The sequence below is a fragment of the Euprymna scolopes genome, chromosome 5 (assembly GCF_053919585.1).
Source record: "Euprymna scolopes isolate OS-2025 chromosome 5, ASM5391958v1, whole genome shotgun sequence".
NCBI lineage: Eukaryota > Metazoa > Mollusca > Cephalopoda > Sepiida > Sepiolidae > Euprymna > Euprymna scolopes.
In genome coordinates, this window is record NC_136486.1 from 101,778,293 (window position 1) to 101,794,126 (window position 15,834).

Sequence of the window (15,834 nt, forward strand, 5' to 3'; positions counted from 1 at the left end):
TTATCGTGAACTGTTATATAATCTATTCTATTATTATTTATTTGCTCCCCCCTCCGCCCCCAAAAAGGGGACCGCTAATAAGCACACCTAAAAAAATAACCTTTGTTTATAAGAAATTGCCCAACATTAACTAAGGACAAATTAACTGTTATCTATTGATATGTTGGCACTTATGCACTAATTGAACTGTGCTCATATAATGGTGCTATTATTTAGGAAGCCATTCTTAGCATAGGGAGAAGAGGGTGTTTTGTAAGTATTTTGACTTTCAGCTAACAATTTAATTTAAAAAAACGATATCGTAAAAACTTTAAACTTAAATATTATTTTCTTTAAAAATAGTACGGCAGCAGAAATACAAAAGCACTGATATGTTTAAGTATTTATACGTGAAGGATTCACTCCTAAACTAATCGACTGATCCTTACGAATTTGTTACCCAGATGCTAGGCGTAAATTTTCGTAATGTTTGCTATGTTTAGTTTAACTTAAGTTTGTAGAAAAAAGAACGGATTCTGAAGTGTTAAAATTCAGATATCTTACTTTTTAAAAATTATAACAATGGCAGTTCTGTATCAATTAATATTCTTCAAACTTCAGTTTGTGATATATATATATATATATAGAGAGAGAGAGAGAGTGAAATCTGTTTTCAAATTCAAATATTTCGGTACTCATGCACCTATTGATCCGTGCTGAAATAATGTTATTTTAAAAGCCATTCTTAACATGGGGAGGATGTTTTGTACCTATTCTGTACTTTAACCTTACGATTGAATAAAAACCCAAACTGTTAAACTTGGAAATACGATTTAAAAAAAATAGCGCGGATCAGTAAATGCAGTAGCACCAATATTTCATATTTACATAAATTTAATTCATAATCATTAGACACCAATTAAGCAAGATTACATTAATTTAAGACACCCTTAAGTATAAACCTTAAAAGGTTTGTTTTACAATATACCTCTGTTCGAAAAAAGTATGAGGTGGCCAAAACATATAGCAAATAAATGTTATCAAAGACAAGATACGTTACTCTCTTTATTTAGCTGTTTTTACTTACTTTAAAACGTTTATTTGATCCAAAGAAAAAATAGTGTTGAGCGTTTGGCGAGAACAAAACTTGCCGCGATTCGACAGCTAAATATTTGAAGTCTTGATAATAACTTAAAAATAAAACAAAATACTGTTAGAAACCTACTCCATAAAATGTCACGTTAACATATTTACAGTAATTTTTATTTGTAAGTCATTATCGAAACTTAAAATATTTAGGTGTCAGTTCGCGGCCACTTGTTTATTTTCACTTTACGCAAGACACTTTGTTTCGGGCCAAATAAACGTTTTAAAGTGAGTAAACACATTAAAAACTTTTCCAGATAGGTAGAAGAGTAAGTTATCTTGCCTTTGATAACATTTATTTGTTATATATTTGTTGACAACATTTTTTTTGTAGTAATGTTCTGTAAAAGAAGCTCGCTTTAAAATTCAAACATTTTTTATTTTCCAAATTATGCAATTAACTTGTGCGAATTTTAATAAAGATTTTATCGTGATAATTTTTTTCATTTTTTAGTATAATTACACCGTGATTTTAAACTTCGTAATGAGACCTGAAAGTGGTCCAGAAGTGTCCTGTTCGAGGAATTCTAGCTTTACTGGGACGTTTACTCTTTTAATGTTTGTATATATTAACAAAAATTAAGCTTTGTAAGAGCATAATATTTACCAAAGGTCTTTTAAATAATAACGGTATTTCGAAACCCATTCTATACATAAACACGGGGCCTAATATTTACCCAATCTTTAACCATTTTTATTAAAACTATCATTGTAGATTTACTTTCCAATTATATAAAGCTATGTTTAACAATAATAACTTTGTCATACCGGATCTCGTAAGATCACCAAAGTTACATAATGTTGAATATTTAGATGTGATAATTTTGAGATACCAGGCGCTGTAGGTAATGCACGGTTTTCGAGTTTTGAACGCCGAGGACGTCTCGATAATCACCCTAAAATGTTGTTTATGATCTGCGGCAAGTTCAGTTCAAATTATAATTTTGGTAATTTTTTTACGACGTGCCTTGCCTCGCCTCAGCGTATTATAAACACCCCGATCTTCCCACGTTAAGAACGGCTTTCGGAATAAACACCGCCACCCCAACCTCAAAAACTGTTCTTAACATGAAGGTTGGGAGGGTGTTTATTCCGAAAGCAGTTCTTAATATGGGGTGGTTGGGAGTTTTTATACTACGCAGTACCATAATTGTTATCTTTTTTTAAGGATGACTCTGAATTTAAACGTAATTTGACACAGAAAACAAATCGTGCTGTTTTTAGATGGCGTCAAATTTAAATTTGAAAATGTTTTATTAACTTGTTAGATGAAAGTACAGAAAATAAACGCTCTCCCTTTCCAATTTTTGAAACGAGTTCCTAATTAACTCTTTTTCAGCACAGTCCGTATTCTTAAGTAATTTTAATTCCAATATAATTTTAAATGTGTACAAGTGTCGTCCGATTGTACAGAAATTAAAGTTTTGTAAGTTCATAGACTCCCTCTCCTGTATTTTTATATTACTTGTTCTAACCCTGAGTTTGTGTGACAGTAGCTACCTCCTTCAGAAAACAAAATGCTCTTAAGCATTTATTAAGCCTTGTGTCAATAACAACTAGAAAGAAATATATTTAAATTCATTTCGATATCAAACAGATCTTTTCAGCTTCCACAACGCAGAAAAATTTTATGCTCCATGCACCTGTGTTATCGTACTATTTTTTAAAATAGTTTTTTAAAGTTACATTCATGTTTTACGATTTCGTTTTTATTAAATTATTAGGTGAAAGTACAGAATAGTTACAAAACACTACCTCCCCATGTTAAGAATGGCTTTATAAATAATGTTATTCCAACGCGGTAACATAAATGCATAAGTACAAAAAAAAATGACGAACCGTACTTACGCATGTGTGACCGTGCTGAAATAACGTAATTATTTAGAAAGTTATTCCTAACATTGGGAGGGAGTTTTTTTATAAATGCTCTGTATTTTCATTTAACTTTAAGAGCACGATAACATTGAATCATAAGCACTGAATGAAAACTAATTTATAATCGATTTTATTTATATATAACGGCCCAAAACACTTTAATTTAAAAAAAATCGCTTGTAGACAATACATTTTCTATAAAAGTGCGAGGGTCAAATTCATTGTTATTTTACACATTCTATAAGAGAAATAGATTTGAGTCGCAAGACGAGAACACAAAGGTCCTATTTGATTATAATGAATAATAATTGAACTCTTTTTGTTGTTCAGAAAAGAGTATGATTATCGAAGTAATCGTAAAGTTAAAACCAACCGCTGAAACACGAATGTATTAGCGCATTGTTTATATGTATCTTTGTTGCTTTGTATATTACTACTGCATCTAGAAACTTTAAATGCATTGTACACATTGCCGTCATTTATTTTCCATATCTGTTATAGACGGTTAAAAAAAATGAATAATTACTAGTACCTGCGATTTTTAAACCTCACAAGATGTAACACATTAGGTTTTTAAATGCATCAAAACTAAGCCATAAACCTCGTTTTGATATATATATAGAGAGAGAGACAGACAGGCAGGCATTGGACGTGTTCAGGTGAAAAGGAATAGCACGTCTGCAGTTTAGGTAACATGCTATTTTTATAAGATTTTCAAGTTTAAATTCAATGTTTACGATATCTTATTAAATTCATAACTGAAAGTACAGAATAGTTAACGGTTTTTCTAAATAGTAAGGTCCATCAGTCAGCACTCTCCATAAATTGCAGAGTACTAAACAAACAAGAGGGTGCTTATGCACTTATGTTACTGTGCTATTTTTTTAAATTGTATTTTCAAGTTAAATTCAAGTTTTACGATAATGTTGGGTAAAAGTACAGAATTTTTAATCTCCCCTCCCAATGTTAAGAATGGCTTTCTAAATAACTTAATTTCATCAGGGTAGTATGAATACCAACAAGAGTTGTTTTCTTTTTATCTAAAAATTTTCATGTGTAACTAATTATGGGAATCAATTTCAAACGGAATATGAAGCTCAACATGTAAATATTGATTAATCGCGGTTTTGCACAGATATGCAACAGTAAGTTTGCAACGGGCACTATTAGCCTTTTTTGATAGAAACTTTGTATCTCTTCTCGTAGACTCTTCTGTCAGCGGTCACTGAAGTAATCCTTCTAGACCGAGACAATTTTATTTATTTTTGTTCCAATCCAGTGCTCCTTTTGGGAGAACCGGATTTACCCCACATAAAAAAAAATGACCTTGTGTCTAACTTTACCCTCGTTAGAAGGAAAATAACTATTAACAATACTTCATTCGCAATTAGTGGGGGGGGGCACACTTGAAATGATTAAGGTCTGCAGCAATCGGTAATGTTACTAAATCTAGAATTGACTTGATTGCGAGTAAAAAGATTGTGTAGGTATTAATAGTTTTGTTAAATATTATTAAATAACATGACCGTCTTGCAGACCCTTTATATCGGCCATGTTTGTTTTTTAAGTAATGTTTTCATATAAAAATCGTGTATTTCTCGTTTTTAGAAGCTTAAAATATAGACTCGAAATGACTCCTTATGTAATGATATTTAACAGAAACAAAAAAAACATTTTTAATGTCTACAATATTTTTTTTTCTCGCAATCAACTCAATACTAGATTTAGTGACATCACCCAACTATCTTAAAATAATGTTTGAACTAGCAGGACCTGTCAAAATTACACAGCGGATTCATATGTAATATATTGATGTTGGCATTCTGTAGATGTTCAGCGTAAATGGAGACGTCCTGATATTATTGTAGCTCTTTTGTTAAAACTTCAAAAGTATTTATCTAAGCTAGCAGGGACGCCCGGCGTATTCCGGTCGTAAAGTATGCTTAAATATGGTATTGAATTCTTGCAGATTTCGTGTATATTATTATAATGTTCTATCGATTTTTATATTTATAAAGTTGCGATTTCAAAAATAAAAATATATATTCACGACTTGGCATCAGATTGAATCGAAACCAAAACTTATGAAATAGTTGTGTGTGCATATATATATATATATATATATATATATATATATATGAGAGAGATAAACTTGAGGGTTGTTTTTTTTTGGGGGGGGGGTCAGCTATAACCGAAACCAATTCTGTTCCGCTGGTCTGCTTTCCAGCTGACTACACTATGATTATCTTCAAGTCCAACGTAAACAAGTTCTTATTCAACCGTTCTCGTAAATAATCGAATTATTCCAAATTTCTTCTACAAATGATAATTACGTAACAGTCCCAACGATTACAATGCGCACATTAACCCTTATCCTCAAGTGGCCTCCGGGCCTTTATGCGCTAGCCCAGTTGTAAAAAAAAAAAAAAAAAAAAAAAAAAAATGTCCAAGTTTTTGATATCGCCCCCATAAAAATCCGACCTCTTGTCTAATTTTGCCTTTATTGAAAGACAAGTAAATAGGGTTTCTTACCTTTTCAAAGCAAAACTCTAACATAAATGAGATATATATATATGGGTTTGTTTTACAATGCATAGAAATTCGAAAAAGTTGTCAAAAACAAAATCAAATAACAAATAGTATAAAAGTTAAGTTACTCTATCGAGCTGGATAAGGTGTTAGTGTTTTTATTTAATGTAAAATGTTTTTAGGTTCGGAAAACAAGTGCCGAGCGTAACGCAAGCACAAGAGAAAATTGGCCACGTGGTATCACTTATAGTTTTGAAGTCTCGACAATGTGTTAAAAATTATTTATTCAAAATAGAAACCGAACCAATAAATGTGACGAACATTTATTGCCTGGATTTCTAACAAATATATATTTATGTATCTTTGTAATCATTGTCGAGATATCAAAGACATGTGATACCAATGAGTCATTTTTCCTGCGCTCGTGTAATGCTCGACACTACATGTTTTTCAAACTGAATAAACATTTTACACTAAATAAAAAAAAATACTAAACCTATCCTGCTTTATATATATATATATATATATATATATATATAATATATATATATATATATATATATATATGATTACTTTAATTTATTATGGCTACTGTCCTCTTAAGCGCCGTTAATCCTTTACGTACTAACATGCGGCATTTAATGATATTTAATTTGCCATCTTCTTGGGTTCTGAAAGTTTCTGTAGAAAGAACTGGATTTGAACTTGGCACATCCAGGTGTTAATCTGTGTCGTAAACGACTTATTCACTATTTAGATATAGGGACTTAGTGCACTACTGCCCCCATATGACCTGGTTATGAGTTTCCACATCAGAACTTTCGCTATAAACACAAAAATAAATACATATATATTTTTTCAAGCCGATATCCTTTTAGCTGTAACCATTTAATAAACAATTCACAGGCCTAAAAAATTGGCATTCTTGAATTGAAGAGTCGGAGGCTTTGATCTATACCTTTCTATAAGTGACCCCGACAATGTTTCGAAGATCTAAATTAAGTAACCATCAGAGCTCTTTATTTTAATTCCAAGATAGGGCGAAGTTATATACAAAGTCGTTTGTTTTATATAGATGATATCCAGCATCCTTTACAGGTGCTCTGAATGGAACAAAAATAATTTACCCGAATTAAGTGTTCTCTTCCTCCGACTAAGGACAATGCAGCTACGTTTAGCGTTTCGTTCATTTATTTATTTAATCGTTTACATTTTAAATAGTATACGAGAATCAAAGTTTTGTAAAATGTCTAATTTGAACATTTCGCATTTAAACCCAGGTAACATCCATTTCGAAAAATTCGAATCCAAAACGGATAATTTAATTTTATTTCATAAAATGAAATCTATATCAAATGTTAATTTCTAAATAAACTAAAATGCCCCACTCATAAACGGACACCAATAAAAATTCTTTTTGTATATCTTAAATTAAAAAAAAAATGCTTGAGTATAAAATTTGAATGTTTCTTGTTTTATTTTTATGATCTAAATATGGTTGAAATAATTATGTCCAATTAATTTTTACAAGCTTTTTTTTTTTTAAACCAAACTAACTTTATTAATAAAATATTTGAATAGTTTTAAAAATATATATTAGCCTGAAGTATGTTTCATTTGAAAAACAATCACAGTGAAAATATATCGTCTCCTTTATTTATGGTAACGCAAAATATTTGCCCTTAAAATAGATTTGCACTTTCTTGTCTTTAATCACGATAGGATACATAATATAATAATTGACTTATTCAACATTTAATGAAGACTTGTATACGTATTTTTCTCGCTGTCTTATTTGATATAGATATATGCTACGTAGGATTCGATATAATAATCAAATCGTTTAACGTGAATGTATTGCTAAACGAATAATTTTAACTTTTAAAATTTGTAAACGTCAGGGTTACAATATATATATACCTCGCAGAGTATATTTTTTACTTTGCATGTATATATATATATATATATATATGTGTGTGTGTGTAATCTTATTTTTTATGGTAAACTACCTACATTTTAGGTTTACTAGAACGGATTAAAAAAAAAAAAACAATTTGTAAAACCAGTGTTGTATTCGCATATATATATTAACTTCAAATCTCCACACTAACGTAATGTGCTTGCAATAACCCTTATCCCTGAGTGGCTTCCGGGCCTTGATAAGTGGTGATCACCGTGTAAAATATATATATATATATATATATATATATAAAATGATTATAATTAAAAACCTTGAAATTAATATTTTTCATAATCTCTTTAATGCTACATATTTGGTCTGTTTTTATAAATTAAATTCGATTCACAAGTTGCATGCATATATCCCAGATAGTCACTTGGAAGGTGCATTAATATATTTTATCATTTAATGTAAAAAAAAAAGTATGAGCCTATATATATAAAAAAATTACCAAATATTCAAATTTAAAAATAATTATAGTCATAATTATATATATCAGTGTGGATGTTGAATCAACTTAACATGGAAACCGAATTTATATAAAGGTGCCTGCAATAAAGTTTAGAAAACCTAAAAAAAAGCACGTTAATTTTTTTTTTTTTAATTGATAAATTATTTGATTCGGTCATCGCAGAATCTTCAGACGGAATATACATTTAAGTGTATTGTCATTTAAGAGCTTTACTTTTTTTTAATATTGCTCTGTAATTATGACACTCTAATTGGATTTACTCTGTGTGTGTGTGTGTGTGTTAAAGAGCAGGTGAAATAACATGGTATCATCAGTTACAATCCTTGTTTATTTGGTCTGATCTTATGTAACGTCATTAATAAATAAATATCATGGTTCTAATATCATTGAGCACTGTTAGATTTCTTTATGAAACACATTAAAATTAATTTACAAAAACAAAACATCACTCGTTTTATTTTATTACTAGTGTAAGTCGTCTTGGATTTCTTTCCCTCCACCAATTTTATCCCTTTTTTTTCCGAGCAACATGAATGCCTCTGATGAGTTGTTTGAATTTCTACCAATCAACGTAACTCGCAAGACAAATTATAAAACTACCAAAATAAAGTGAGTCATGGAAATGCAGCTTCGGTTTATTTTCCATGCACATGCTTTACAAGTGTAAATTAATTTTTTTTATTGATCTTAATTTATTATGGAAATTTTAAAATAAAAAATTATGGTGCTAATGCAGAGAGTGATCCGCGCTATTTTTTTAAATCGTATTTCCACGTTTAAAGTTGTTTTTTATTCAATTGTAAGGTTAAAGTACAGAATGGGTACAAAACACCCTCCCCATGTTAAGAATGGCTTTTTAAATAACGTTATTTCAGCACGGATCACTCTCTGCATAAGTACCGAATTTATTGAAATATACATGAAAATATATTTCGGCGGACCTAAGCGAGAATATATATTTTTATAGTATTTTTATAGTTTTTTTATGCAATATAGTTTTCAAGGTTGGGGGTGTTTATTCCGAAAGCCGTTTTTAACATGGGAGGTTCGGAGTGTTTATACTACGTTGAGTTGGGTCATAAAAAATACTAATTGCAAAATACCGGTTAAAATTAGGGGCGGGGGGATATTCTCGTTCAGGTCCGCCTATATTTCTTTATAATTAAACGTGTGTGTATAAATATATTTCTCTATAATTAAACGTGTGTGTATAAATATATTTCTATATAATCACACGTGTGTGCATAAATATTTTATCATTGAACTTGTGTGTATAAATATGTCTTTATAATTAAACGTGTGTGTGTGTGTGTGTGTGTATATATATATATAAATGCATTTTTATGTGTATAATATATTTTAAATAATATATTTGTCTTGCTATATAATCGTAAAATAGAATGATGGAACCCAATATGGTAATGTTATCTATTGCCTTTTTATAGTTCTATTTAATCTTTTATATCGTGTCTTTTAGTGAAATGTTTCAATTGCTAAATTTACTTTATTGGTTCATATTGCATATTTTTCGAGCAATGAGGTTCTCTTCAGTGCAAAGTATAGATATTATACTTTAATATTTATAATTTTAATAATCTTTCTAAACCATAGACAACCAACAACTAGATCTTAATCTTTGAAAAGATATGTTTCTCTTTTCCACATACTCATATTTTTTCTTTCTCTTTTCTTTTCACCCTCCCATGACCATCAACCATCTCAACAAAAATGATTTTTTTTTAATTCGTCGAACCCGTTAAAAAAAAAAATGAATTACCAACTGTCCCGTCGGTTTCTAGAAAAGCGACGGGTATCGATGTGTGTGGGTTGCGGTTCGCAGATTCATGACCAATATATTTTACGGGTTGCCCCGGACTTAGAATGGCACGCCTCGTGTCTCAAGTGTGCCGACTGCGAACAATATTTGGACGAAACTTGTACATGCTTTGTGAGGGACGGCAAAACGTACTGCAAACGAGACTACGTCAGGTAAGTCGAAAAAGCAATTTTTAAATTTGTTTTCAGAATTTATTAGATGAGGAATCATTCGCATTATTTGGATTGCTCGAACCACTGCTATCATCTTAAGTGTAATTTTCAAAAACGGTTCGGTCGCTGAAACATCCTGTCTTCAGGTGTATCGTGTCGAACCCTAGATTGTTTCTGTTGAACTTGAGAACTTAGAACGGACCTCTTTATTCAACCAACAGGAATAGCAGGTACTACTTCCGCCAACCATGGTCAAGTAAAACTACTAAGTAATTCGCAATTATATCTTGAACGTCGCACTGAAGATTGAACCTTCAACCTCTAGAAAAGTGTAATTTACAACTAAATTAACTAAGCACTTTATCCGTTACGTCAGACATTGCGCACTACTGTACGAATAATCCTAATACGAATTTTCCTTTCAGGATTCTATCTTTTTTTTATATAATTAGTTTTTATAATCTGTATAAGTTGGATTATTCAAACTACTTCTCATTCTGGTTATTTTCACAAAGTTTCTGTCAATGTAATCCCCCACCTTCTCCAGGTGCATCTTATCGAACCCTGGAAATTGTAGGGAATTTTTTGAATGGAATACTTTATTTAACCCACGGGGGTTAGCTTGCTTTCATTCCGTCAGCCTTTAGTAGACGTTTTAATTCGTAAATTTATTTTCAGTATCGCCCACACTGAAAACTGAACCTTCAACCTCCAGAACACTGTCACTTAGAACTGATTAATACTTGGCACTTATACCTGTTACCCCACATTAGTCCGAATAATCCCAATTATACACACCTTTCTTTACTTTACTCAAATATACAGTATCAATATTAACACCTAATCGGCATCTGTGTTATCCACCATCTGTATGTGTTTTTTATGTGCTATAAAAACCCGTGTTTAACTTCTTGCGAATCGCTTGAAGCGGCCTAAACACAAAGTGCCGACGGGTCAGTTTTTTGACTACTTTTATCCTTCCCCTGTGTCTCCTCCTAGGAGCTGATGTTACATAGGTTTAGCGACCTTATGCAAGTCATCTTACCGTTGAAAGTTCGTTAAGATCAGTGATTCGGCATTTTGTATAACTATCAAAGTATAGTATGTTTCTGCAAAATGGTATTGCTTTGATGTGATACCCCCTTGGAGTAGAATATGGTCCTGTTCGGTTTTAGGAAACCATTCTGTTAAATCTTATCATCTTCATCGAAGCGGGGTACGCACAATTGATCGGTAAATTCAGTAGAAGCATTTGCATATTAAACAGATCTGAAAACGAAAATTTATCGAAACCATATGTAGATTTTGGACGGTCATAAAAATCTTGATGTTTTAGAAGTTTTCGAGGAGGTCCACTTAAAATCGAACCCAAGATTTCGGCGAGTTAACGCATAAGTAATCCTTTGAAATTTGATCCAAATTAAAATAAATCATCGATTGTTTGATTTGATATTTTTAATTTTTAATCAATTAGGGTTATTTTGAAAGTATTGATGTTCTTTTTCCAAACAAATAAAATTACAACGCCAATTACGAACAGAAATAAGAAATTGGCCCGAACATCATGAGACTCCGACATGCAACTGGTTCGAGGGACACACACACACACACACACATATATATATATATTAGTATTGGGACGATTAATCAGAATCTGGAATAAAAAAGATCCGGACATTTTTGGGGTATCGGAATCCTCGAAATTGGACAAAATAGTGTTTATTTTCTAATGCCAAAAACGATTCCTTTAATTGAAATTTGTTTTTATTTTATTTTGTTTAAAACTTAATTTTCCATTGCTGGCACTAAAGCTAAAATGGTTAATATTCGATGCCAATTAACGGTTACCCTACTAATGCAATTAATATGTATAGAAGATTCCAAAAATGTTTCGTTTACGATTGTGAAACTATATGCATATGATACGTATTTTTTGCTTTTTTTTTTTTGTTTTTGTTTTTTTTACGGTAATCTGCATAGAAAATCAAATAAGTCTACAACTATATGTTAAGGAATTGTAAAAGAACCGGAATCGGTAATTGCATCAGAATAAAGTAATTTAAAACAATCGAAAATTATATTGCCATCGTCCCACCACTACTATATATAAGGTTGTGTACCAGTTGCATGACTTTATAGATATATACTTGGCCTTAAATATTAATAGTAGAAAGTTAACTCTCTCGCTCCCTGATATTGTCATTTAGTCCTCACATTTCATGACCGATGTTTCTGACAAAGGGGAAAGTATTGCTGTTTTCAATCTAGCCATCAAACACTTATCGTTGTCTTTTTTTTTCTTTTGGTTTACCTTTTCGTGTTTATTTTTAGCTCCTTAAATTAAGTGGTTTCATGCGTTGTTTGGAGCGATTACTAATATATATATATATATATATATATATATATATATATATATATATTTTAACATAATTTATGTACTTTTAGTCCAGTCTAAACTGAATTCGATATTAGTAGATACCAGAAGTAATTACTCATTTGTTCACAACGCTCTTTTTCTTTTCTTTCTTTATATGGGTTTGTAATAATAATAGCAAAAAACAAGGGTCGTGTCAAATATGAAGGTAGTTTTTTGTAAGGGACATTTTTGAAATGAGATATTTCTGCATCGTAGAATTAAAAAATTGAACGAAAGCAGGTGTTTAAACATGTTCTAAAAATCTGTTACTGAAGTGTTCACTATAGAATTAAATACATAAATATTGCCGCACAAAAAAAAAAATCATAAATTATATATACATATATATATATATACATACATATCTATTTATGGCTTTCGTTATTTCGGAATTTTTCGAATGACCATTATCTTTTATAATTAAACAAAATGCATAGGTCGGAATTTAATAAAGCAAATGATGATTACACTACTGTATATCTTTGTTTTGTTTTTTTTTCGAAGAGACCTAATTTTATTTACACGGGAGCATGCTTGGAATATATATACATTTGAAATAAAGCCGCTTACTTTAGCTCGCATGCTGAAATCATGACACTATAATCATTAAATCACTCTGACATACGTTAAAGACATTAAAACAAAAATAAGTGTTTAAATTTCAACGATGTTTCTCGCGGTTGACGGTGGCCATGGGGATTTGGTCCTTGCTAATGGAGTCAAAGATTACTTGCCGGGTTGGAATCTCCCGACCGCCGGTAAACGTGACACCCTGCACTGATGATTCCCGAAATGAATGAAACACTAGTGACTGTAGGTATTTAGTAACTATTACTGTGTGTATATATAATATAATTTTATTTTAAATACCTACAGACACTAACGTTTTATCCTTTCGGGAATCGTCAGTACAGGGTTACACGATTACTGCCGGTAAGGAGATTCGATCCCAGCAACGGAGCCATCTCTGACTCCATTAACAAGAAACAAACCGTCTCGGCCGGCCTTAACCGCGAGAAATGCTGTTGAAATTTAAACATTTATTTTTAACGTCTGTCAGAGTAATCTAATATATTGTTCAAACCAGTTAAATTAATCTATCCCTTACTGCGAATCCAGAAGGATTGGAAAGTACTGACTTACGACAAATATGGCGATTACATCAGCCAGTTCCTTTAAGACTCTTAATCGGAAGTTGGAAAGGGTCCAAAATAAAATAGACATAAGAAACGTCTATTTTATTTCATGAAATATGCTTTTAAGAGGAAAAAATGCTGCCATATATATATATATATATATATATATATATATATTATATATATATATATATATTTACATAGACTAAAACACTCGAAGTAAAACAAAAGAAAAATAATAAACAGGTGAAATCAGTTTTTAAACAAAGACAACATCATTCTTACATTTACTTTTTTATTTTTTTTTTTTAACTAGTGTTCGTTTACTTATTTTAACACTTTTATACTTGACTGAAAAAGGCTCAAACGTTGCCGAAAATTTCTAAAATCGCAGTAGGGGGAAAAACTAATCTCCTACTTCTAAAATAAACTTCAATCAATCTTCAATCAAATCTGAAGAGGTTAATAGAAAATCGATGAGTTACAGATATGTGAGTAACTCGTTTATATATATTGTTTTTCTTATATTAATACACAGGAATATTACATACAGAATTTCGAACTTCGTTTAACTCACAAAAGCATTGTTTTCGTTTTATCCATCTGTAATGTATACAATCTGTTCTGCAGAAATTATCGATCTATGTAAGGATTCCTTTGCTGATGAAGTGTTAAAGAATATAAAATGCCATAATAAACAAATTAAGCAACATTGCTTTTTTTCCACTATATTAATGTTGAAATAATTAACCGGGAATCGGAAAAATCGGAAGTTTTATGGGGAATCTAAAAATTTGTGCCTGTTTTTCGATGCCCAAAAACTATTCCTTTAATTATCTGTTTTCATTTGAATTTGTTCCGAACAAAATCTTCCACTGCTAATGGTTATAATAAAATATTTATTGATTTAAATGTCAAGCAAAACTAAGATGTGTAGATTATTCCTTCACAACTAATTTTGCGTTTAAGAAAATATATGCGCATGAAACGTTTTTACTGTAATCGCGACAAAATAACTATTTTATAGTTAACTATTTAGAGATTTAGAAAGAATCGGGAATTGTATCGAAACCGGGGAAAATATTTGAATCGTTACGTCACTAGTACAACTTTCTAATAACGGCCCATGAAAGATTTCTCGAAAGTTTTTCTTTTTTTTCTTTTTTTTTTTCTTTTAAATGAAAAATATTCTGTCTTTCAGTATCGCTGTAAAAATTATATAATGAATGGCATTCATATCCCGAAATCCTTAGGATAAACAAATAGCAAAAGACTAAAATATAGACAAGACTAATTATGCATTAAAATACAGCACATGTGGATGTGTGTTTATTTTAGTCTTCGTAAAGAGGATACAAAAGTAATGCAAAGCTGTTCTACTCGCGAATTAATCTTACCCGTCCTAGGACGAGTATTCTAAGGTAGGCGTCTCAAAACTATGACCTGCAGGCAAGATCTGGTCAGCAACCATCTTTAATTTGATCTCGGAGCTCATATATAAAACGTAAAAATATTCATTAAAAATGATTAAAAGAATGAGGGTTTTCAGAACGAGTTTTACTAAAAAGCAAAGCTAAAGAGCAAAACGGTATTACACACGTTCAGATCACGTTTTTTAAATTTTGACCCTCGTCGCATGCCCCTAATCCGTTTGAAAACTTTGGAGTCCCTCACTCTAGTGTGTATGTATATAATCAGACACATGTGCATGCCTATTAACAAGTAGAGCTGTATTATTGTATGGTTTTCTTTTATTTTAGAAAAAACATTATTGGCTACATATGTGCATACATGTTTTAGCTGTGATTTATTTAGAAAAAGTAGCACAGCTAAAAGCTGCACATAAGTAATGAATTTATTGTGTGTGTTTGTGGCTAGATCAAAATAAGGTTGTGTGTGTGTGTGTGTGTGTGTGTGTGTGTTGAGATACCATAGTATACTATTAAGGCAGAAGACTGGTCCGTCGGCGCATAAATGAAATGATGGGGTTAATAGATAGCTTCTCGCCAAGGCGTCTTCAACAATAGCCGGCTGATGTGGGTTGGGGCGGCGAAAAATCCTTGCCGCGGCAAACGTTCGCACTCTGTCACATATGAGATCATTATCTGACTTACAATATATTTTCAACGTGTCGCGACACTATCAAGTCTTCATGGTGGAGTATTTCACTGATCCCTTAGTCAACTGCGATTTTAGGCGACTAAGCAGCCCGCGGCGAGCAAACCGCGTTCTATATAACCTTAATACTAACACGTGCAATCTTACCCAGGCCTGACAGTCAATCAAACACCTATCATTCAAATGCACACACGCACACATAGAATTGTTTAAA

At 31.4% G+C, this 15,834-nt stretch overlaps 1 protein-coding gene across 6 annotated transcripts in view; it reads left to right on the forward strand.

Annotated features, from left to right (window-relative positions):
- The window catches only part of LOC145276940 (insulin gene enhancer protein ISL-1-like), a 224,936-nt gene that overhangs the window by 1,499 nt on the left and 207,603 nt on the right, over positions 1–15,834 (forward strand). For all 6 annotated transcript variants that reach the window (XM_080128434.1, XM_080128432.1, XM_080128433.1 and 3 more), the window contains exon 2: positions 9,761–9,950. In XM_080128434.1, the coding sequence (XP_079984560.1) occupies positions 9,761–9,950 (190 nt within the window). The remainder of the gene's footprint in view (positions 1–9,760; positions 9,951–15,834) is intronic.